The sequence below is a fragment of the Spea bombifrons genome, chromosome 5 (genome assembly GCF_027358695.1).
Source record: "Spea bombifrons isolate aSpeBom1 chromosome 5, aSpeBom1.2.pri, whole genome shotgun sequence".
NCBI classification, from domain to species: domain Eukaryota; kingdom Metazoa; phylum Chordata; class Amphibia; order Anura; family Pelobatidae; genus Spea; species Spea bombifrons.
Genome location: NC_071091.1, coordinates 95,730,304 through 95,752,963, shown reverse-complemented (window position 1 = coordinate 95,752,963; position 22,660 = coordinate 95,730,304). Strand labels below are relative to the sequence as shown.

At 38.4% G+C, this 22,660-nt stretch overlaps 1 protein-coding gene across 2 annotated transcripts in view; it reads left to right on the top strand.

Annotated features, from left to right (window-relative positions):
* The window catches only part of NIPAL2 (NIPA like domain containing 2), a 28,436-nt gene extending 21,471 nt beyond the window's left edge, over nucleotides 1-6,965 (top strand). The window contains exons 9-11 of one of the 2 annotated variants that reach the window (XM_053466779.1): nucleotides 282-345; nucleotides 3,807-3,901; nucleotides 6,353-6,965. In XM_053466779.1, coding sequence (XP_053322754.1) covers nucleotides 282-345; nucleotides 3,807-3,901; nucleotides 6,353-6,420 — 227 coding nt within the window. In that variant the 3' untranslated portion in view covers nucleotides 6,421-6,965. Of the gene's footprint in view, nucleotides 1-281; nucleotides 346-3,806; nucleotides 3,902-6,349 lie in introns of both variants that reach the window. The other variant, XM_053466778.1, reaches the window with a different exon arrangement.
* Nucleotides 6,966-22,660: the final 15,695 nt, after the last annotated feature.

Genomic DNA, 22,660 nt, shown 5'->3' with positions numbered 1-22,660 from the left:
AGACTTGTGGCAAAGGTGGCATCCAGTGTAGCTGTCATGTTTGTCATTGAGCTCTTCAATATGACCCATTCTACTGCCAATGTTTGTCTCTGGGGATCGCTGCTTACGTGCTTCATTTATATGCCTGTTAGCAGTTAGTGTGGCTGAAACACCTTAACTCGAGAATTAGGAGGGTTGTCCACATACGTTTGGTCATATATTGTATATAAATGCACATTCGTTTTGTTTCTGATAACTTATTAATATGTAAACGTGAAACATTGTTTTTGTATGTTTTACAGGGGTAATATTTTACCAGGAATTCCAAGATACAACAGTGTTTAATGTATTCATGTTTATTTTTGGGTAAGTACCTTTTATATGTCAGCTCACTGACATTGTGTAATAGTTAATGAGCAAATACTATTAAACTGGGCATTCATTTTACCCCTCCTTTTGTCTAAAGTGCCTTAAGGCTAGATGGCAAGTTTAATGGCATGATCCTTAACTCCTGTTGTATGTGTAAAAGTTTGTTATATATATTTGTTTACTCCTACATTTTTAAATTGTACAGCACTGCATGGAGCCAAGCCAACTAACTTTGTTTTTTTATTGTTACCCTTTCTTAGACAAATGCTTAGCTAGTAGTATACCTTTAAAGCTACAGAGCAACTAGGAGTCATCTCATTGTGTAAAAGCAAAATAATAAAGCAAACTGTGGTTTAGTGAGGAAACGGTTGATGTTTGAATGATAAGCAGAACCAATAACCATAAGGCAAATTAAAAAAATAACCTTTCCACCTAAAAGGCAAATCCAGCTTTATTTTCAATTTACATGAATATTATGAGTCCATTTTCCATTTTTGGAGTTCTGTCTCCTTATCTTCCACACCCTGGCTGCCTCTGCTGAACATTCGTAGTGCTCAGTGAAGTCAACGGGGTCTAAGCGCCTTTGAAATCAATGATGGATAAAGGCAACCAATGCATCTAGCTTCAATGTTGTCAATGAGAGTGCTGCTGATCATGCTTCTTCATAACGTTTTCGTAAAGGCAACTGGCCTGGGGGGGGGGGGTTGCTGACAACAGGTACAGGTTTCTAATTGCCTTCTGGTCTGCTCGGGTTTAAAGATTCTGTGACCCTGTATGAAACTTCTTTCATGTGTTTTTGCTTAGTAGTTCACATTCCACCAGGGGTCTAGAGTAACTAGAACTTTGTAGCATGGGCTTGAGGACTGGATCCTTTCTGTACTCTTTTTTATGGGTTTTCTGTTTCTTCTCAGTGAATGTATGTTATAATATACTGAATGTGCCATCTGGCAAATGTGTTTTGGGCTGTTTTTATTACTGAGCCACTTGGCTGGAGCTCCTCCGTAGGCTGGATGTTGCCAGCCCTCTCCTGCAGCCGGGGAATTCTGCTCCTTTGGCAATGTGTCCGAACAGCACCCCATACATTTATAACCAATTTTAAAGATTTGTAGAATGATTTTTTTCTGATGCCCTGGCACTATGTGTCCTCCTGTGTGGCACTGACCCCCCTTTCCCAACACTTTTACCCCTGGTGACTCCGCTGCTGTGTAAGGTTGGTGCAACTGATCTACCGAGAAATAAACATGATTCAGTATAACATGGTTATTCCTCCACTACGGTACTTGAAGGACAGGCGGAAATTAAGCTGTCTGTACAGTATAATTTACTCATCCAAATAATTTCACCAACAAGTGCTTAAAATGATAGCTGTCTAGATCAAGAACCTATATTCTAAGAATTTTGGTCCTTCTATCCAATTATGCAAATGCCTAGTACAGAAAAAAAACTTACTATAATACACTATTGCAGATTTATATAGTGCAGTGTATCCTAACAATGATATTAAAATACTAGTCACAATTTTGTTTAGCAGATTACAGCGCTATGGAATATGAGGGCGCTATATAAAACTATATAATTAATATTATTTATTATGAGTGGTCCCCGTGCGATCAGTTAAGGTGTCTGTAGCTGGCGGTGTTTAAGCTGAACATAAGGACTGTTCCCCTCAAGTAAAATATGAAGCTTTTCAGCTCTCATAAATCTTTTTTTATTCCTGAATCCAGGCACGCTTGTAAACATTTTCTCCGATTCTGTAATCAATAAAATACATTTTAAACTATCAATTCTTACAACTTCATCTAATTTGAAGCTATAACAGAGCACTTTTATAGAGACATGATCCAGTAATTAGTCTCGGATTTTGCAGAAATGCTGTCTGGTTTATTTCGTATCCGCTTACATTAAAACCAAAAGTGGCTCTTATTATTATTTATGGTTCTTATGAACTCAAGTGCCTCGCAAGACAATGCATATTATAATTAACAAAGGTAATTGTGGGAATAAATCAGCTTACTGTGTAAAACATTGTACCCATTATTAAAAAGTCTTAGGGTACTCATGTTTCGAATATATGAAAAATAAATGTGTAAGTTGCATATCAAGCTAATATTTTGAACACCTAAGGGTTAATTCTACTATTTCGGTGATGTTTTGTTATTAGATTTGTTTTGGTTAAGTCGAATGAAGACTTTTAATGTGTTACCGGTTATGATTTTCTTTTCTGGCTATTAGCTATGCTCAGCGTGTAGAGTAATTTATCCCCCCTACGATTCATGCCGCTATGTTTCAGACACAATCCTTGGGTATTACCGCTTGTTGAAAAGGACAAATGGTCAGAATGTGTGTAGCCCCGCGTTACTGGATCACTTTATCAAGCATCAAAGCTGCTGTTGAGGGATAGTTTGTGAACTGATTGGCAAGAATATTTATTTCACAAATTTGTGTCAACTGGAAAAAAAAAACTAGAAATCTGAAAAAATAATTAACTTTAAGAAATAAATAAGTTTAAATAAATATTTTCTGAACAGATATTTTACAGCATAACTCCTATTACTATACATTGAGCCACACATAGTACAGCATACCCCCCATCACTATATACTGTGCCAGACATTGATGTGGTAGGTCTCTGCTCCTGAAGCAGCCTGCCTGTGCCACTTCTGCCCCTGAAGCAGCCTGCCTGTGCCACCTCTGCCCCTAAACACTTATACATTGATTCATTCACTCACTCATTCATTTTCCCGCACCCCCTTAACTCACCTACAGATTTCACTGGTCCAGGGGCCGGCCGAGCAGCACTGGGGCCGCGGAGATGTCTATGCGGCCCGACTGCCGCCTAATGGGTGCTCGCATCTTGCCGCTGTGGCACCCGCACACTGTGTGAGGAAACTCTTTTCCGCCCAAGGGAGGCAGGGGAAGCTGAGGGCCCGCGTTGGGCGTCTGCTGTCCCGGTGCTGCTAGGGCTGCCCATCTGGAAATCTCCTGGTTTCCTGGTAAAGCAGTCCAGCCCCGGGTGCACGCTCAATGCTGACTTGATGGCACCACCTTAATAAATGGCGGACTCCCAAAGGCACACTACTGGTCTTGATATCTGGGCCTTTCTTTTTTTTCTTTTTTTTCTTTTTTTTGTTATAAACTTTTGGATATTGGGCCTTGGGACTAACTTTACTACTGTACTGAGTCAGCCCTTCAGGATACTTAGGCCCTTATTTCGAGTGCTTACATCACGAGATGTATACAGTATAAATATGTTTAAAAATATTATTTTGTGCTTCTCTCCTCTTGTGGTATGACAGTATATGAGATTAGCTCCACGGGGTTTCACAAAATTGCTAATTCTATGAAAGTTTCAAAATAATTGTTTTACGCAAACCTGTTTGGGGGGGTCTTTTATGAACTGTTATATGTGGCTGCGCAGTGTAACTCATGCATATTCTAAAGTAAATTTATGTCTGCAGGTGCCTTTTGTCCTTCCTTGGTGTGTTTTTAATAGCAAGAAACCAAGAAAAACAACCCTTGCAAGAACCTTTTATCAATTTTGGTGACATTCCTGGTACGTAATATACGAGTGCTTGGCTAAATAAGAGGAGGCGTTAGCAGCACACGATACAAGTCACTGACACATTTGTAAAATAAATACGGCAGATCTGGATTTATTTATAGTGCTCTATTGATCTATGGCGACCTGGAGAGCTGTGATTATATGTTTATTTCCACTTCGACTTACACTTCTTCTTCCCAGATTGCACAATTTCCATGCCATCATATTTCTTTCCTGTAAAAGATCTCTGAAGGAATGGAATTGGAAGCATTCTCTTGGAATCCATTGCTACATTCTAAAGGAATCCCAATTAGACCTCAGTGGAAGAAAATCCCATAGGTAGAGGATTATCTCACCCGTGCACAGCTCTGAGTACATAGACAAATGTACCTTACTCTTAACAAACCGGCCGCATATACAACCTTCACCAAAAAGCATTTGTAACGAATCGGCAAGTGTAAGCCTTTGAATATTTGGTAAATGCCAAAACATTTCCTTTTACCCCTGGTGACTCCGCTGCTGTGTAAGGTTGGTGCAACTGATCTACCGAGAAATAAACATGATTCAGTATAACATGGTTATTCCTCCACTACGGTACTTGAAGGACAGGCGGAAATTAAGCTGTCTGTACAGTATAATTTACTCATCCAAATAATTTCACCAACAAGTGCTTAAAATGATAGCTGTCTAGATCAAGAACCTATATTCTAAGAATTTTGGTCCTTCTATCCAATTATGCAAATGCCTAGTACAGAAAAAAAACTTACTATAATACACTATTGCAGATTTATATAGTGCAGTGTATCCTAACAATGATATTAAAATACTAGTCACAATTTTGTTTAGCAGATTACAGCGCTATGGAATATGAGGGCGCTATATAAAACTATATAATTAATATTATTTATTATGAGTGGTCCCCGTGCGATCAGTTAAGGTGTCTGTAGCTGGCGGTGTTTAAGCTGAACATAAGGACTGTTCCCCTCAAGTAAAATATGAAGCTTTTCAGCTCTCATAAATCTTTTTTTATTCCTGAATCCAGGCACGCTTGTAAACATTTTCTCCGATTCTGTAATCAATAAAATACATTTTAAACTATCAATTCTTACAACTTCATCTAATTTGAAGCTATAACAGAGCACTTTTATAGAGACATGATCCAGTAATTAGTCGCGGATTTTGCAGAAATGCTGTCTGGTTTATTTCGTATCCGCTTACATTAAAACCAAAAGTGGCTCTTATTATTATTTATGGTTCTTATGAACTCAAGTGCCTCGCAAGACAATACATATTATAATTAACAAAGGTAATTGTGGGAATAAATCAGCTTACTGTGTAAAACATTGTACCCATTATTAAAAAGTCTTAGGGTACTCATGTTTCGAATATATGAAAAATAAATGTGTGATATCACTTTAGGTGCCATAGGTGAAAAAAAGGGTTTCAACCCCCTTTACCGTGTGTTCCTTGTAGTACTAGTGATGTTCTATTGCACAAAGTACCTTGATTAGAGTCTGAGAGCCTTTGTAAGCTAGGCTGAACTAAATAAATGAAAAACATTTCGTTAACAAAAGTCATTATTCAAAGAATAAGTAAGAGTAACTTTTGGTTGTGCACAAGTAAACCGGCTGTGGTCCCCACCTTCTGGACCCAAGTAATAATTCAGGTTCCATTGTGGGCAATTCAAATGCATGCGTCCGATTCACGGAGACAAGTGGATTCGGATTAACTAAAAAAACAGCTGCCAGGTTAATGTTTCCACAGAGTTATCATTTTAAGGCAAATGTTTTAAAGACCTGCCAGTGAAATATGAGTTAGGTAGCACAATCTGCTTTGGTGAGATTACAGATAAGAAAGAAGCACAGAAAAGGGAACGGAATAAAGTTAAAAAGCAATAAATCTGTTCTTAAAAATGGAACTTTGCCCCTGTGTCTGTGAGATCAGCCGGGGATATTGCTGCCAGCTGCAAAATATGTTCTCGGCCTGACTTTAATTGTAACCAGTCAAAGAAAAGTCTATGCCGTATGCTGATGGCGGCTTTGGTGAATTATCCACGTGCACTAATGGGTTTTCTGCCAGGAGCTCCGTGGGGTCTCGTTATGTGGCAAATGCACTAGAGTCTGCTTGTTTCTTAATCCATCTCCAGATAACTGTAATGATCTCCCCTACACATTAACCTATCTTCTGTAAGTGATTCATTTTATATATATCTATATATGTATATATAGATATATAGATATATATAAAAAACAAATTCCGTACAATGAAACCCAGACATACTGACCATCTTGTTCTAGTCATTATTTCCTTGATTGAAGTGTCTCACAGCATGAGAAATCCATCAGGATGAAAAAAGTAAAATTATAACAAGTCGTTGTAATAATGTCCCAAGATCTGTATGATAACAAAAAAAAATATATGTATTGAAGAGTTTTCTTTTATCCTTTTTTTGTTTCTCAGCAGGGAAAGAAACTGTGGATAAAATCCAGCCAAATTTAAACAGCATTTCATACGGGACTTTGCCTAATTAGTTACTCATACGGCTGCCAAAGCAGTGAGATGAAAGCGGAATGAAAAGCGGGTTGTCAAGAGGAAGCCATCACATAAAGCCCAAAATGTGTTACTGTACTGTGTCTAATCATTTGTTTTTGTGTTTTTTAATCTTGTTTTGGCATAAGGTCAATTTGGCAAAACATCATGGGAGCATAAGTGGTCCATGTTGCTAATCCCTGTTCAAGAACCTGAGTAAACCTCTGTTTAAAAATTCCAATGTTTACGTCAACAGAGTTCCTATACGTTGAACCCCACAGAAATCCATGGGGTCTCTGTTCAGAACCTGCAGGTCATGCAGCAAGACCCCCCTAGCTCAGGAATGAATGCTGTCTCCATTGTATTGAAGGTTCCGCTTTACCTGCCGCCAGAGAGATGTACACGGAGAATATACCTCTTGTTGGTTGTTGTATACAACGTCTGTAATAATGTGCAGTGTTCTGAGCAACCCCCTGTTTCTCATCAATACACTGAGAAATAGTTAAATATGCTTATTTACACTGAATAAATTATTTTTGTCACATCATTCTTATGGAGAATGTGATTGTTGACAATATGTATAGATAAATTGTATGAAAGATATATATATGTCAATTAAACACAACAGTTCTTTCCAATGTGAAGTCTATAGAACTTTTGAAAAGGAAAGGATGTTTCTTCTAAGAGTTCTGAAGATCATTTTACAAAGGCGCTGGTCTAGAAATACGTCTGGTTGTTTTTATGCAGACGCTGTCCTAGAAATAGTTTTTTTTTCTTGCTAAATAACCGTATTCTTTTGGGACTAAAGATGGGTCATGGAGTTCTGCTGTAGATTGATTTCCATTTAAGACACAGAAAAGAATAGCCACGTTGTGAATCCTACCGCTTCTAGGTATAGCAATACAAAGCTATAGCCACATTTCTAAAATAAGTGTTTCCCAGTCTGTGTCGACATACAGGGGATGCACCAAAACATTTTACTGTATCCCACAAACTTTCCTTTTTATGGCATACTGTTGAAAGTAACTTTCACAACAGTAGACTTGCGTGTTGACGTTTTTATGTGTGAATCATCATCTGAACATTTCGAGAATATGTAATTGGAGTGAAAGCAGTGCATGCTGTCTGTGTAATGCAAATCCGCTATGACATTATTTTCAATGGTAGCTATAGATCCACCATTGGACCTGCCGAGGACCTTATTTCCCCTGTTGCTTTAAAAAAACTTTTATGAACATTGCCAGTTTACATCAGAAAAATGTAACAGTCTAGTCCTCAATTATTTTTTAAAGCATATGGGAGTCTATTTTACATAAACTTCAAAACATTAGTCATTCAAGACTTCTGTCTCATTTAACTCCTCACCTGGCTGCGTCTACTGAAACCACGAAGCGTGCATAACCCTGAAATCAGTGAGAATAGCTGAAGGCAATCCCATGGATGTTAATTTGAACATCAGTAAAATGGAGTGCTACATGGAAGTGCTTTTTGCTTTCCATAAAGGCAGCCAGGCAGGAGTTAAATGAGTCTGAAGTCTTATTTTCCAACGCCAATAACTAAAAAATGTATCCTCTCATTTTTTTATTTTTTTTTTAAAAGGTCATCTTTTTGGGGTAATAACAGTTATTTTCCCATCTGTAATCCTTTACCATATTATGAAATTTAATGAAACACGATAACGCCTGTTTTAGTGGAAAACAATGCAGATGTTTGGGCTGGCAGGATGGCCTACCGTACCTATTGTAAACCAGCTTTTTGTAAATGTCTTCATAATATAAGTCATAGTTCATGCTAAATAAAGAGAACAGTTGTTGTGTTTAACAGGTGATTCTTATTAATGGTGAGAATAAGCTATTTTGACTAAAAATTAGAACTTGTGTATTTCACAAATCGGGAAGGGGTATCCATGCTGTGCCACAACAACCTACTTATGCCACGGTGAATTTTATTTGGTGTGCACACCTACTGATTTTTTAAAGTTGCTCAAGAAGATCACCAAATTGTCTGAATGTAGACTATAAGTACACTCTGTACATTGCGGTAACAGAATTGTAAGTGGGTGGAGGAAGAGTCATCTGTGCAGCTTCCGGAATAATCAAATTCCATTATTCTTTTAATAAAACCACCTGGCAATGTGACAATCTTAGATAAGTTATTGCAGATTTTACTACCATCTGCTGCTGAACTTCACTGAGATAAATTAGACACTTCCTTTCAAAGTTAACTCCATCTGTATATGGTACCAAAATCTGCCATAACTAATTACAGATGCTTGGAGGTTCCAGAAATTAAAGTTCATGATATGCCTTCAGGACACATTTTTCTCTCTATATACATTCAGCTCTCTCCACTCTCTTACCATTCATGGCTGGGCCTCCTTGGTGCACCTAGTCCTACCGCCTCTGTTCCAGCTTTACCCCTTCCCAACACTTATAGGGTGCTGGAGATGAAGAGAGGCCTCTAGGTCATTCATGTGAAGTTCTCATGCGTTCTAAGCAAAGTGTGACTCCTTTGGGCACATATCGGTAATAAAGGGAAGAAATAATCACGCAAATCCAAGTCTATTTCTAATGCTTATGTATTGTTTTAATATAATTTCAATATTTAGTTTTAGGCCAATGGTCATAGCTTTATATTATTTCATTAAAATCTGTACTATAACATAGGATTTGGAAAAGTGCCATAACCTTTTCATGGGAGAAGAACAAAAAGAATATGAGGTCTATTGTTGACTTTGTGATGACATCATAACTTCAGTGTTACCATCCTCAGCTAGAGAGTCAGTTTTGGTCTTTCTGAAATGTATTATATTTATTTAGCACAATATCTCTACCATGTACTGCAACTGGAATTATCTATTAATAATCTATCATCGATTTACCTGGGACAGTAGCAGAAAGTGTGTTAATCATCTTTTTTTTTCCTAATACAGTTGCGCATGAGTTTGCAATCAGTCATACCTCAGGAAGCAACTATTTTGTGGTTTGTTCATTTATTCATCAACACTCCTTTGTTTCTTTTGGGAAATCAAACAGTTATTGATTTAGAAAAAACCCATTAGATGAGTAACTTCTTCAACTGACAAAAGGTTATCAGACGTTAAATGTCTCCTTTTCCTTTAGAAGAAAACATGTTTGAGGTTTTCCCAGGTTAAATAGGGCAGGTTGTAGAACTCTTTGGAAGTCTGCGTAACATATTTCACTTGACACTGCAGTGACCAACATTCTTTGTAAAGCAGTGCAGACATATGGACCTTAATTGATGTAATTTATCACTTCTTTTGTATGCATGGCCTTGCCAGTTACAGTCTGCAGCTATTCTTGGGGGGTTGGAAGGGGTGGTGGTGCCATTGCGGTTGGGTCACAATGTTCAGACACTATGGAAGCAGAAACTCCTTACTCGCTGGAACTCAATTTATCAGTATGCAATTTCAGTTGAAATGCATCATAGCCCCCTAACAATTTAGGTGGCAAAACCAGGACATCTTTGGTGGTGGTTGGGCTGGAGGCTGAAAGAGAAGCACCATAGATGGTAGAGGGAGAGCTGGACGCAGGACCAATGGTGGGACTTGTGATGGAGATCTATGGTGAAACCACAAGAGATCTGTGGTAAAACCAAAGAAGATCTCCCCGGCTGGCCCATAATACTCCTTGCCCACAAAAGCATGTCAGTGCACACAAATAAAGACTGTCTTATGGAGAATGGGACAGCCGGGAGGTATTAAGAAGAAGCAAGCCGGTGACGTTAAAAAAAAATTAATGTCCTGTTTTTAATTCCAATTAAAACAATCTAATCTTTTTAGCCTAAGATAAAATGGAGTCATAGGTCAACGCTGATATCTTTTATTTGGCCAATATAAACAAACAAAAAAAAAACCACAAGCTTTCGGGACCTCAGACATCTCTTCTTCAAATGAAGCTTATGTAGCTTTGCTTCAGAATACTAAAAATCATATAGAATGAACAAATATGTGCATTTTGTTTTTCTAACAAATGTACAACCTGAAATTTAAATGCAGGTGTTGTTTCACTTGAAATACTTGCTGACATCATAGGTAATTTAGCCATTATTTGTATAAATAATAATTAACCTGTGTTCTTATTTCTCTGAACCAATGTCATTTGGATAGTCTCACAATGCCCTCAGAAGTTAAATGGCCTATTTTCAAGTCAATGTGTCTATTTTTCACAAATAAATGGTTTGTTACATCGCTGCTTTGTAATATATTGTCCCAAAAGTGCCACGGCATCTCAAAGTGCAGAGTAAAAGCAGCCTTTTGCTAAAGCCTGCTATCCCTGAAGACGCTAATGGTTTGGTTATTGTACAGATACCGATATAAAATGTGGCCCCATGCTTGCCTTAGCTTCAGGTCCTATAAATCACTGGCATTTACTGCCTCTAGTTGTGGCTGTGGAAATAAACCAGGAAGTAAAAAAGCTATTTCGTGCTCGTAAACAAAAATAAATAAAAATAAAAGATTTGGGTTTGAAAAATATATGGTTGAATAAATTTGAAAATTAAGCTAAAATTAAAAAGAAAATTAAATGTGTGAAATTAAATTACAGAATAATAAAAAATAAAACAATAAAAATGTACAAATAGATAAGGCGAGAAAGTGATCACATATTTGGGTATTAAAATATCTATGAATATGACCTGAACATATTAGAGACCATTAGCCTACAGATCTCTCCTTTACTGGGAAAGCTCATCTCATTAAAATTATTACTTTCCCAAAATTACTCAACCCCCTCCAACAGCTTGCCCTACCTTGGAACCCAGGGTTGTTACAAGGTTAAATAGCCCGTTTTTATTACTTTATTTAGAATAACAAAAAGCAGTCTAACCAAGTTCCAAATAAAGGAAACTGATATTGGCCTAAATGTGCCACATATCAAATTATACAATATGGCTGCCTTGCTGAGATAGGCCCTGGACTGGGTCAATGACACACATTCATGACTACCCAATTGGACCAACAACTTTGCAGGGGGACATCTTTGCCCAATGTTTTACATACATCATACATGGATCTCCTGGAGCAGGTAAAAGACGACCCTATTATCTATGCGATTATTACAATTGGCTAGGCTAGATAAAGGACTGCATTGGCTATAAACCCCTTACCTCACCTTTTAACACAACCTGAGATTCCAGCAAGGGACACCTCAAATGTTTTACGACTGGAAGACCTAGGGCCCCGGAAAATTGTACATCTTATTGACTATGACAAGCAGTCTATCAAACAAAGGTCTCAGAGCGTGGAGTTTCACCCCCACATAACCATGCCATTGTTTGCATCACATAATGATTTAGATACATTTATCCAGGCTACACACCACACACATGCTTAGCAGACTTTTCGTACCTCCATTTACCCGCTCCTCAGACCGTCGAGCCACAGGCAGAGCTTCACAGGAAACTATTGGTCAAACCCAGAGAGTTCCCAGGGATGCTCAATGGATGTTCCATAACCTGCAAAAATCTTAAAGAACGTATCATGCGTGGTAGCATTTTCTGTAGTTCACAAGTGCCTGCTGTTTACTGTGTTGGTTTTGTACACAACTCACTATGTGCTTTTCCAGTGTTGCATACTTCTGCCTTTTAGGGAACATTCTATAGAAAATATTTGTCTACCCAAATGAATTAACTATCACGTGATGCTTTGTTCCATGTAAGTAAGCATTACAGTTATAATCCCTTTACAAAACTGAAAATAGCATTTGTTCCTTAGTCCACAAACATAAAGAAAAATAGAGCAATGAGTAAATACTGTTTGATGATATCACAGCTGCTGCTGGAATTGCTACCGAGATGGGGGTTCACCGATTCCATTGGTATTTCTTATTCTCCTTCAATAAATCACAAGTTGCACCCATCTGATAAGTTTACTTTACAAACACCCCCTTCATAATATGATGACAAATATCGTTGCATGGTGATAAAACCAGCCTCGTGTTTATGTCATGAATGCTTTTTCTGTAATATGTGTTAAAATATATGCTTAAATATACACAATATGTGGTGAGGCTGTGTTATATATTTATTACAGTGTAAACGCTAGTGAGGAGGTCTATCCACAACTACTCTCTCCATTTATTTAAATAAGTTATTTTCAATGTACAATGTTATGGAATCTGATAGTCCTTGACCACATAATACAGCGAATAAGAAGCCTCTCTATGACCCCACCAGACACAAGCCATATATTTTGCTACATTAAGAATACCAATATGGGCAAAAACCTATTGTGTATGCCCCCAATGATCTGCTAAGGCTTCCAATGTGCCCCAAACCTTCTTCCCATAGGGGATATTTTTCGGGGTTACAGACATCTCCCCCTAGTCCAGATGCCCCAGGTAGCTGCCAGTGTTGCCCCTGTGTAAATAGAAAAAAATAAGAATATGAGTCCATGTTTAAAAATGTTATCTTTGCATTGTAATGTATTGGTATAGTAAGGGAGAATCGCCATGTTGAAGCTGTGTCCTGTACATAATAATGGATATTTTTTATCGAGCACATGATAACATCTCCACGGTCCTTCTGTGCAGAAATGTTAGATAGAATAATTTTACCAATTAATTTAATTGACCCAGGGATTTATCATGGTAGCTACTCAGCAATCCCATCATCATTTATAACTTTCTAAACAATCACGTTTGGGTTTTATTTGACTTAGTGATTGAGAATGATTTCTTCCACTCTCTGGATGATACATCAATTATTCATGACTTGTCTAATGATAGCTTGCGCCTAGAATTTATTCGCTATAAGTATGCACATAGTAATGGGGGAAACAACTGCCAGTTTTATGATGCAGCTTAAAGTATTTAATCAAATAAACAGACATGTTCCTTTATATAGAGTATCTCCATTGGATGAGCAGTATGGAAGGTAGACAACCATAGGGCAGAATCCTCTGGTGAATGAGCTTGCAGTCATTCATTGAGGAGGCAGCCATGGTACAGAATGCTACTTTTACATATTTACAATATAACCAAGTATTATGAGCCAGTGAAGTCTTTGGAGGCTTGGATCTCACTACTTCCCCCAGCAAACCACTTTTATTCAATAACTGAGCTTACATTGCATACAAGGTAAAACCGTGGCACAGAACACAGGCATCAGCAACTTAACCACTGGGATACCTGATGGCCTGGGACCTTTGGTCACTCACAGGATCCTCATACTAATGTTCTCATAGTATCTTGCAACTAGCTTGTGTTATTCTATTATTTAAGGAGATCTGGGTGGATGTCTGGTCTGTAAGAATGACCAAGCTCTGTGTATGGACACAATCAATACTTGTATACAGGTGTTGGGCATCAAATCTGTACAGGTCTATATTGAGAGGATGTAGACTCACAGTTTTTTTCGCCACAGTTGATGGACCTAGCCTAGACTTCAGCCTTATTGACAACATACTTCAGTGGCCTTTCAGTGGCCAGTGGCCTTCACCAAGCCAGTGACAATCATCCATAAGCCAGAAAAACACTGCCCCACAATGTCACTAAACAATCAGATCTTATAGATTGAGAGAGGAATGATGACAAACATTACCATCGCTCACTAAAGGCATATAGTCATTTTTAGTCACAATGTAGCAGATGGGGTGGAAAAAATTCCCCCAAGAGTTGTTTGGGATTTCTGTAATTTTCTATGCTAGTTGAAAAGGCTTCACAGTTGGAAAATTGATGTTATCATTATGATGTCTCTTTTTGTCTCGGTGTATTTTCCACTCATTAAAACGTGTAAATATCAAACACTGTTTGTCACTGTTTGTCTCCTACTTACCATATTTTGTTGCAGTAATTAGCAATGTAATGACAGAAAATAAGATTTTAGTTTGCATGCTAATTAACTGGGACATGTGATGGAATCCTAGTTTATTTGGACAAGGAGGTCCTCCCATTGTTTACTGGCAAGCGGTGATTTCATAAAACCCTACCTGTTTTGTTCCTCCAGCGTTCTTCAACTGTTTCGATGATTTTATACATTTTGTTATATGTTATTTTTTGTTGGTCTTCATACAACGCATTGTATATTTCATAAAATGACTTATGATAAAATCAGTAGAGATAATATTTTGTGGTGTGTTTATTAGTAGTAGGTAGGAGTAAGAGTAGGTAGGTGAGTCTCCTGGACAGTTACTGTTTTAACGCACTTCAACTAACATCTCTCTGATTGTGAAGAGTAAACCTCAGGGAGCTTTTCATGCAAGAGCTGAGCTAACCCTGCAGAATGTTTAGTTAAATCTGAGATAGTATAGAACTATCAATGGGAACTTTGTTCGCATAAATAAGCTGTCCGTGAGACCCTTTCACATCCCTTCATGCAGATTCTATGTAGAATCTCATCAAATGCGTTATCTAAATCACTATAAGACCTGCCCTCATGGAAACCTTGTCATTATATAAAGATACACTAAATAGTGTAACAGGGTTATCAACATGACATACTCATAGCAAATCATCAATGTAGAGTATGGGGCATGTGGGACCATGAGAGTGCAAAGCCGGGGCGCAATTACATGTGGAGAAAACATATCACTTACAGTAGTATAATACCGTGACAGCGAAATATATGAAATGTTCTCCTGAAGAAGCTGGGTTAACGCAGAGAAACGCGTTGAGGGATTGAGGACTGCCATTTCTGGATGGTGGAGTCTTATTTGTTCCAGTTCTATCGATGTCCTGCTGCTATCTCGTGCATTTTGAACATTTGGATGTGCAATAAATATTGTAAGTGTGTCTCTTCTTGATATCATTGTATATATATATATATATAGTGATATATATATATATATACATATATATAGTGATAATATCAAATAACAGATGGAATAAGTATCTTGTGATAATACCTTTTTTATTGGACTAACAGAATTTTAGAATGACAAGCTTTCGGGAGCTCAAGTCTAAAGCATATCTGAGCAAAACGACACATAGAATACAATGTAGTGTGGCAGGAGGGGGGGTGCTTACTACCCAGATCTGATAAGGGAGTGTAATGGTATGATGAGGCAGGACCCCAGATGGCGGAGGTAGCCAGGCCAAACAGGAACCAGAAAGTCAGAGAACCAACCGGGTCAGACAGGTAATCAGGATAAGCCAAATCAGAATCCAGAGACGAGGTCAACAAGCCGAATCAATACCAGGTGAGCAGGAATCAGGAGCCGAATCAGGAGACAGGAACGAGGTCAACAAGCCAAGTCAAACCGGAGCAGTAGTCACAAGCAATGCACAAGCAAATAGCAAAATACACCAACCAAGGGTGATCCAGAAGAGGAATTCCGGGTTTAAATAGGGAGAGGAGGAGGCGTGTCCTGCATTAAGAGGTCAGCCAAGGTTATAAAAGCATGTTACAAATGTAACATGCAATATTAACTTTTGACCACACGGTGGCGCTGTGGTACCCGTTTACCGCGTGGTCGGCCATGCGGTGAAGACGCCGACCGGGTAGCGGTGGTACTCGCTGCCCGGGAAGCCGCCTGAGGAAGCGTCGTGGGAGCAGCCATGGAGCGGGGCCGGAGAGGCAGGTAAGTCCTTACAGGGAGGGTGAGATGTTGTAAAGGGGACTTCAGTAATACAAAAGAAAGACAAACATTTGAAGTCAGAATGATTCAACTATTCAACAGCAAGAATAGAGGACTCAATGTCGATTTGGGTTTCCTGTCCCACTACACAGGTTTTACATAACCCCCCCCCCCGCTATATGTACTGTATTTGTAGTGCACCATGTTCATCTATATGTACCTGTATATATGACAACATGTGTACACATATACATTCCCATCCCATTCTTATATTCATCACTGCATTCCTATTCCCTGTATGTGAGCACTACTATCTTATGGTTTTTTTTTTTGTTAATTTATCTTCAGCAGTGCTAAAAACCCCCCTCCAAATTCCCTACTCAGCACATTTATGACCCTCTGGAGGGACACATACTTTTACAACATCTCACCCTCCCTTATCAGATCTGGGTAGTAAGCACCCCCCCCTCCTGCCACACTACATTGAATTCTATGTGTCGTTTTGCTCAGATATGCTTTAGACTTGAGAAAGGGAGAAGAGCTCCCGAAAGCTTGTCATTCTAAAATTCTGTTAGTCAAATAAAAAAGGTATTATCACAAGATACTTATTCCATCTGTTATTTGATATTGACACCACTGGACTAATACGGCTACAACCTCTACTCTATATAGTGATATATATATATAGAGTGATACCATGTCATTGGATTTTTACCGTTTATTTTTAGAATCATGGAATTAAAGGATTAATTTACTCTATTTAGGAGAGTATTAGTGTTCATTTATCCATCACCTGTGGTGTTTGTGTAATTGTTTGTGGAACCTGAGAGTTCTCAGGTATTGCATGAATATAAATATTTGTTATACATGGCCAGCCATTGCTCTCCGGCAGTGGCGACTCTAGAAACAATATATAGGGGGGGCACACAAGATACCACAGTCAAACTGGGGGGGCATTAATAATTTCCACCATTAAATCATACCACTGAAAAAACACACACACACACATATATATATATATATACCGTATTTGCTCGATTATAAGACGACCCTGATTATAAGACGACCCCCCAAAATCAAAATATTAATTTAGGAAAAAAACAAAAAGCCTGAATATAAGACTACCCTATAGGAAAAAAGTTTTACTAGTAAATATTAATTCATGTAAACTAATTATATATAATAAACTATAATTATTGTATAGATCAACACATTAACACACAAACCCAGCTTTGCATGTATAGATCAATTGAAATTCACTTGTGATCTCAGCACTGAAGGTATATATCAAATAAACAGAATCAGACATACAAATCCTGTATTTGCAGGTATACAATAATAATATATGAAACGTAGCATCGCAGGTATAGATCAAATAAATACATGGAAACAGCATTGCAGGTATTAATCAACTGAACAAGACATACAAACCCTGTATTTGCAGGTATACATAAATAATGTATGGAAACATAGCATAGCAGATATGGATCTACAGAATAACACAGAAACCCAGCTTTGCAGGTATAGATCAATTGGAAAACACGGCATTAATGGTATATTTAAAACCCCCTAAATTACAGGGATAGATCACAGGTTGCACACCCAGATAACACACATACGATTTGCCATCTTTGTCCCATATACACCCTGCCTGTGCCATCTTGGTCCCCAAGGCTCAAACATCCTGCTAGTGCCATCTTTGCCCTTCCACAATTATACATCTATGATACGCACAATCACATTAACTCATGCTCTCCCTCATTCAGACAAATCATCGACATATTAACGCATGCTCTTCCTCATTCAGACAATTCATCCACATATTAACTCATGCTCTCCCTCATTCAGACAATTCATCCACATATTAACTCATGCTCTCCCTCATTCAGACAATTAATCCACATATTAACTCATGCTCTCCCTCATTCAGACAATTCATCCATTTTAAGAAACTACACCCCTTGGAGCTTCAAATGAGGGGCTACATGTATTTCTACAAATAATGATGGAATATGTCGCTTTGGCTAGAAAATATGTTTTTTCTATCCATAGCGACATGTTCATTTGTGTCTTGCGCACTCCAGGTTTGTACTAGAAACACATGCAGCCCCTAATTTGATGCGCCAAGGGATGTCGTTTTTGCAAATGTGTACTTTTTGTGCCATAATTTAACTTCCTACGTGAGCAGTAATGCCACGTCAAGGCTTCAACCCTAATTACTGACCATTCACACGCCTTTCATATCTCCATTCACTCGCAGAAGCACACACCATACTTTAAATACATTCACTCACAGACGCACACACCATTCTTTCCCCTTACAATCCCAAAGAAATGATGGTAAAGGGAGAAAAAAAATCACTTTTACAGCAAAAATAAGTTTTGCAGTAAAAATGCAAGGCGCTCTAGGGATGATATGGTTACTCACGTACTGCACAGGCTAAATGGCTGATTTTAATAATATTTGCAGTTCATCAGGATTTCAAAAATTGCCTCCCTCTACCGTTGGCTAAATTTAACCCCATGATCAAAGGGATCATAGGATTAAAAATTAGTATCGGCCATTTTTAAAAAGGGAAAGTGACTTTTTATAGCTATATGATCGCTGTGGTAACATTGGCTACCACAGTGATCATTTAGCTAGAATACTTAAACTTTTTTTTTTTTTAAAGGTTAAACTACTTTGTTTAAATAAATTATTTTGGGGGTCTCTAGGCAATTTTGATCTTTTTTATCTGCCTTTAGAGACCCCCAAATCATTTTTTTTACATTTTTATTTTTTTAACTTAATATTTTTTATTATTTTTTTACAATCTATATACCGTTGGAAAGGTGAGTCGATTACCTTTCCAACGGTATATGTTGGGGGTATGTAGCTGCTTAGATGCCTGAGATACAGGCATCTAAGCAGCATGCCCCCCATACCTCTTTAACTGACAATTGTCAGTTGTTAATAAAGTTGCGCGGTGACGTCATCGCGTCATTGCGCGAGACGTCACCGGGCAGATCAGGTGGCTCCGGTGATGCCCTTCAGTTTGAGGGGCAGATCGCCGGGGTAGGTGGTGATGGAGGTCCACAGACCTCCATCAAGGTAAGGTAGTGCTAGTGACGGCATGGTGCCGTCGTTAGCACCTGACTGGGACTGCTAGCGACGGCACCATGCCGTCGTTAGCAGTCAAGGGGTTACAAATTCGGCGGGGGGGCAACAGGGGGGGCAAGGAATAACCTAGGGGGGGCAATTGCCCCCCCTTGCCCCCCTGTAGCGACGCCACTGCTCTCCGGGCAATCTCCTTTGCAATGAATAGTGAGGCTGGTAAATTGAAACCGCCACTCCTTGGATTAAATAATAAATGTATATCCATAGTGACATTTACCATGAAAATAACTTCGAGCACAGGCTACCAAGCATCTAGGTATTTGGACTAGCAACTTAAGATTGTTTATCAAGGGAGTAGCGCAAAAACAGCTGGGAAGCTATAAGCTCGCTAAACCTGTTTTACACATTTTTTATGGTTGCCCAGCACGGTCCAATATTATAAAACAATTTCTGTGTTTTCCTTTTAGAATAAAAGGCACGTGAGCCATACATAGCACGTGTTTGTATATCCTAGCATACAAGAGAATTACAAATAATGAATTGGCTCTTTACAAATATCACTGAAAAGCCTTTAAATCCCTTAAATGTCTTGCCAACTGGACTCTGGTTTAAACATCCTTTAAATGTCCCTAACACTTTTTTTTATCATCATCTGCTTCTTGGGGGGGGGGTTACAAGCTGCAACGAGTCTATTAGAATTATAAAATAGAACTAGAAATATCACAATCGTTACTGAAGCACCTTTTAATCCCGGGCTATGGAAGTGCGGAATCATTTCTGAGGTTTTTCTGGGACAGTACTTCTATAATGTATATGCGTTTCATCTCACACAATATGTCAGCGGGTCTAGACTCAGCTTTCAGAGCTCCTGAGAATTTCTCTGTTCGCTGTAATAATAACTATAATAACAGCGATCACATATATCGTACAGGCTCGGAAAACATAGTGGTTCTGGTGCAAAGTTTGTTGAATGGCCTAGTGATTAATAACATCCCATCGGTTGCTACGGTGATAACTCAACCTCTTATACTGTTGTACTTTTTATGTCTAACCGCCTTTTTTTTTTGTCAGAAGAACCATTTTTTCCATCTAATCTACTCATTTTTGCTCCTTTGTCTTGTCTTACAGTATGCTCAGGATCCCCCTATGCCTATCCCATTCGTACATTATATAATAGCTGTTCATTTATTTTATATTATATCACTATAATGTATATGTTTTTTCTCGCTATAGAGTTCAGTCACTGGAGACCCTGGAGACCAGTCCTCTGCGTTGAATTCAGGAACCCCCTAATAGAAATATTAACTTCTAATCAGGAGTAAAAGCTAAACCATAAATCATTTCAGCCTTCATGAGAACTTCCCTATAACAAAGCAACTGGTGAATAAAATCAGAACTCATACAGGATTAGACATATTGCCGCACAATAATAATAAGTATGTTTGAGGAATTGCCGGGATGAAACAAAACTCTTTGATTAAAGACGATAAATGCATAATTATAAAAGAAATCAAATGTTCATCTCCTCTCTAAGGTCATTGTTAAAATTCAATCCACCCTCTCATTTCCACAGCACTGGCACAGATGCAATTACAAATGAATTTTCAGTTCACATAATTCCTTTCATATTGAAGAACACGGTTTCATATTTCTCCGTATTAGAATGTTAATTAGCTAATTTATTATGATTTGAGTCTTGAAGAAATGTTTCCCGTAACGTCTGCATAATATGGATAGAGATGTCATTTCACACAGACTAGATACCTTCTACAATAATGCCACTTAATGCGGCCACAATTCCGCCCACAACTGTCAAGCAAAAGGTTCGCCGTGAATCATGAAGCCCATCTTCTATCATTTACACATTATAACAAAGTAATGTTCTGGATCTCATTATCTCATTCTCCAGGTATGTCGTTTTGCCTTCTCCTGCTCCCCGTACCCAGATCTACAGATTTACTTCTGATTCATTTGTTCTCATGTCCCAAATGTTAATGACTTCCCTTGTTACAGCAAAATATACTAATTCTAGATATTTAATTTCCAAACACTTTGCACTTAAAAGCTAAAATTCTGGATTTTCCTTTTTCAGAAACTACGGCTTATGTCTGGCGTATGCTCCAAGTCCAAATGGACCCAAAACCTGGGAGCAGAACCATATAGGCATAGTAGATCTGGTCAAAGCAGTGAGACCTGGGTCTTCAGAATAATAGTTTATAGTTGTCCAAATTATGGAACAAAAATGAAAAATATTGTACATTATGTGATTTGCAAATTCTGTCATACAATCTATGACTGATGAGCTTCTGTCATAGCACCCATCCAGGACCTTAACACCCTGCAGGGGTGCATAGATCCAGGCCCTGAAGCCCACCTAAGGTATGGGGGGGGCACAAAGACAATTTATATAAAAAGGTACACTATGATGAAAAGATGGGAATCATATGAAAGCCCACAACTACCAGCTTGCCAGGTCCTATTTAAAAATGGCGGTGCTCTTGTTACAAAGATGCGGAGTTTGTAGGCCGGAAAGGACAACAAGGTCACTTTGTAATAGACAAGACACTGCAGTTTTAGTTTTCCCTCCCAAAACATCTGCAGTTTTTTGGACGCACTATTCTGTCACTTGACATTATAAACGCTCCATGTTTAAGTAAACCTCCTGTTTCCTACGCAGCATCCAGCTCAAACATGTTTTTATTCAGGGACGAAAACCATCCAAACCACTAACAGGGAAAAACAAACTTTGCATTCTTTTCAGATACGTTTACTGGATCTTAATGAGCTTTCCAGATGCGTACAGTCAGTGATCCTAGAAGTATGCAAGTCATGGCTGGAGATGAGTTTGCTCTTCTGCCTGATTCTCCTTTGCATACGTCTACATCTGGCAATATACAGATTTATTTCAAATCAATGCTAAACTCACATTAATTATTCAAATATTAAAGTAAATTAGATGATCGGATATTACAATCATCGTCGTTACATGTCAGATAACACGGTGGAATGTTGAAATCTATATGGCAAACTGTATCAGAATAAAAATCGAACTTTACAGCGGTTTAAAGCAAAATACAGACAAAGACATGTGGGGTGGATTGTGGATCAAACGGGGTTTCAGAATTGGAACAACATCCCATAATAAAAAATGTAATGGGTGTATTTTCTCTGATCTTGTTATTTTATGTGGGGAGATGGAATTCTTCCTGCCCCCGGAAAAAAAAAACAAAGTTAAATCTAAACACATAATACCATAGAGAGATCTCCTCTGAGGTTCAACTAGGCAGTTATTATACGTTATTATGCACTTAAACTCTGTTTTCCGTATACCACAGTGACCTCCTTTTCAGGGTACACCCCATTTACACCCTTGGAATATTACCTTCTTCTCAGTGTATTCAGTATGATACATTCCTGCCCTTGTTATTTCCCAAGCAGTTCAAAGGAAAGTGTTTTTAGGGCACTGCTGAATAAAAAAAACCCCACCTAGTTACCCTAGTCTGTGCTGTCTACAAGGGACTCTGTTTCCTCTTCACACAAGAACATTAGTAGGACATTAATGATATCCCACAGTAGATATGAACGGGCACAATTCACTGAAAAAAAACAT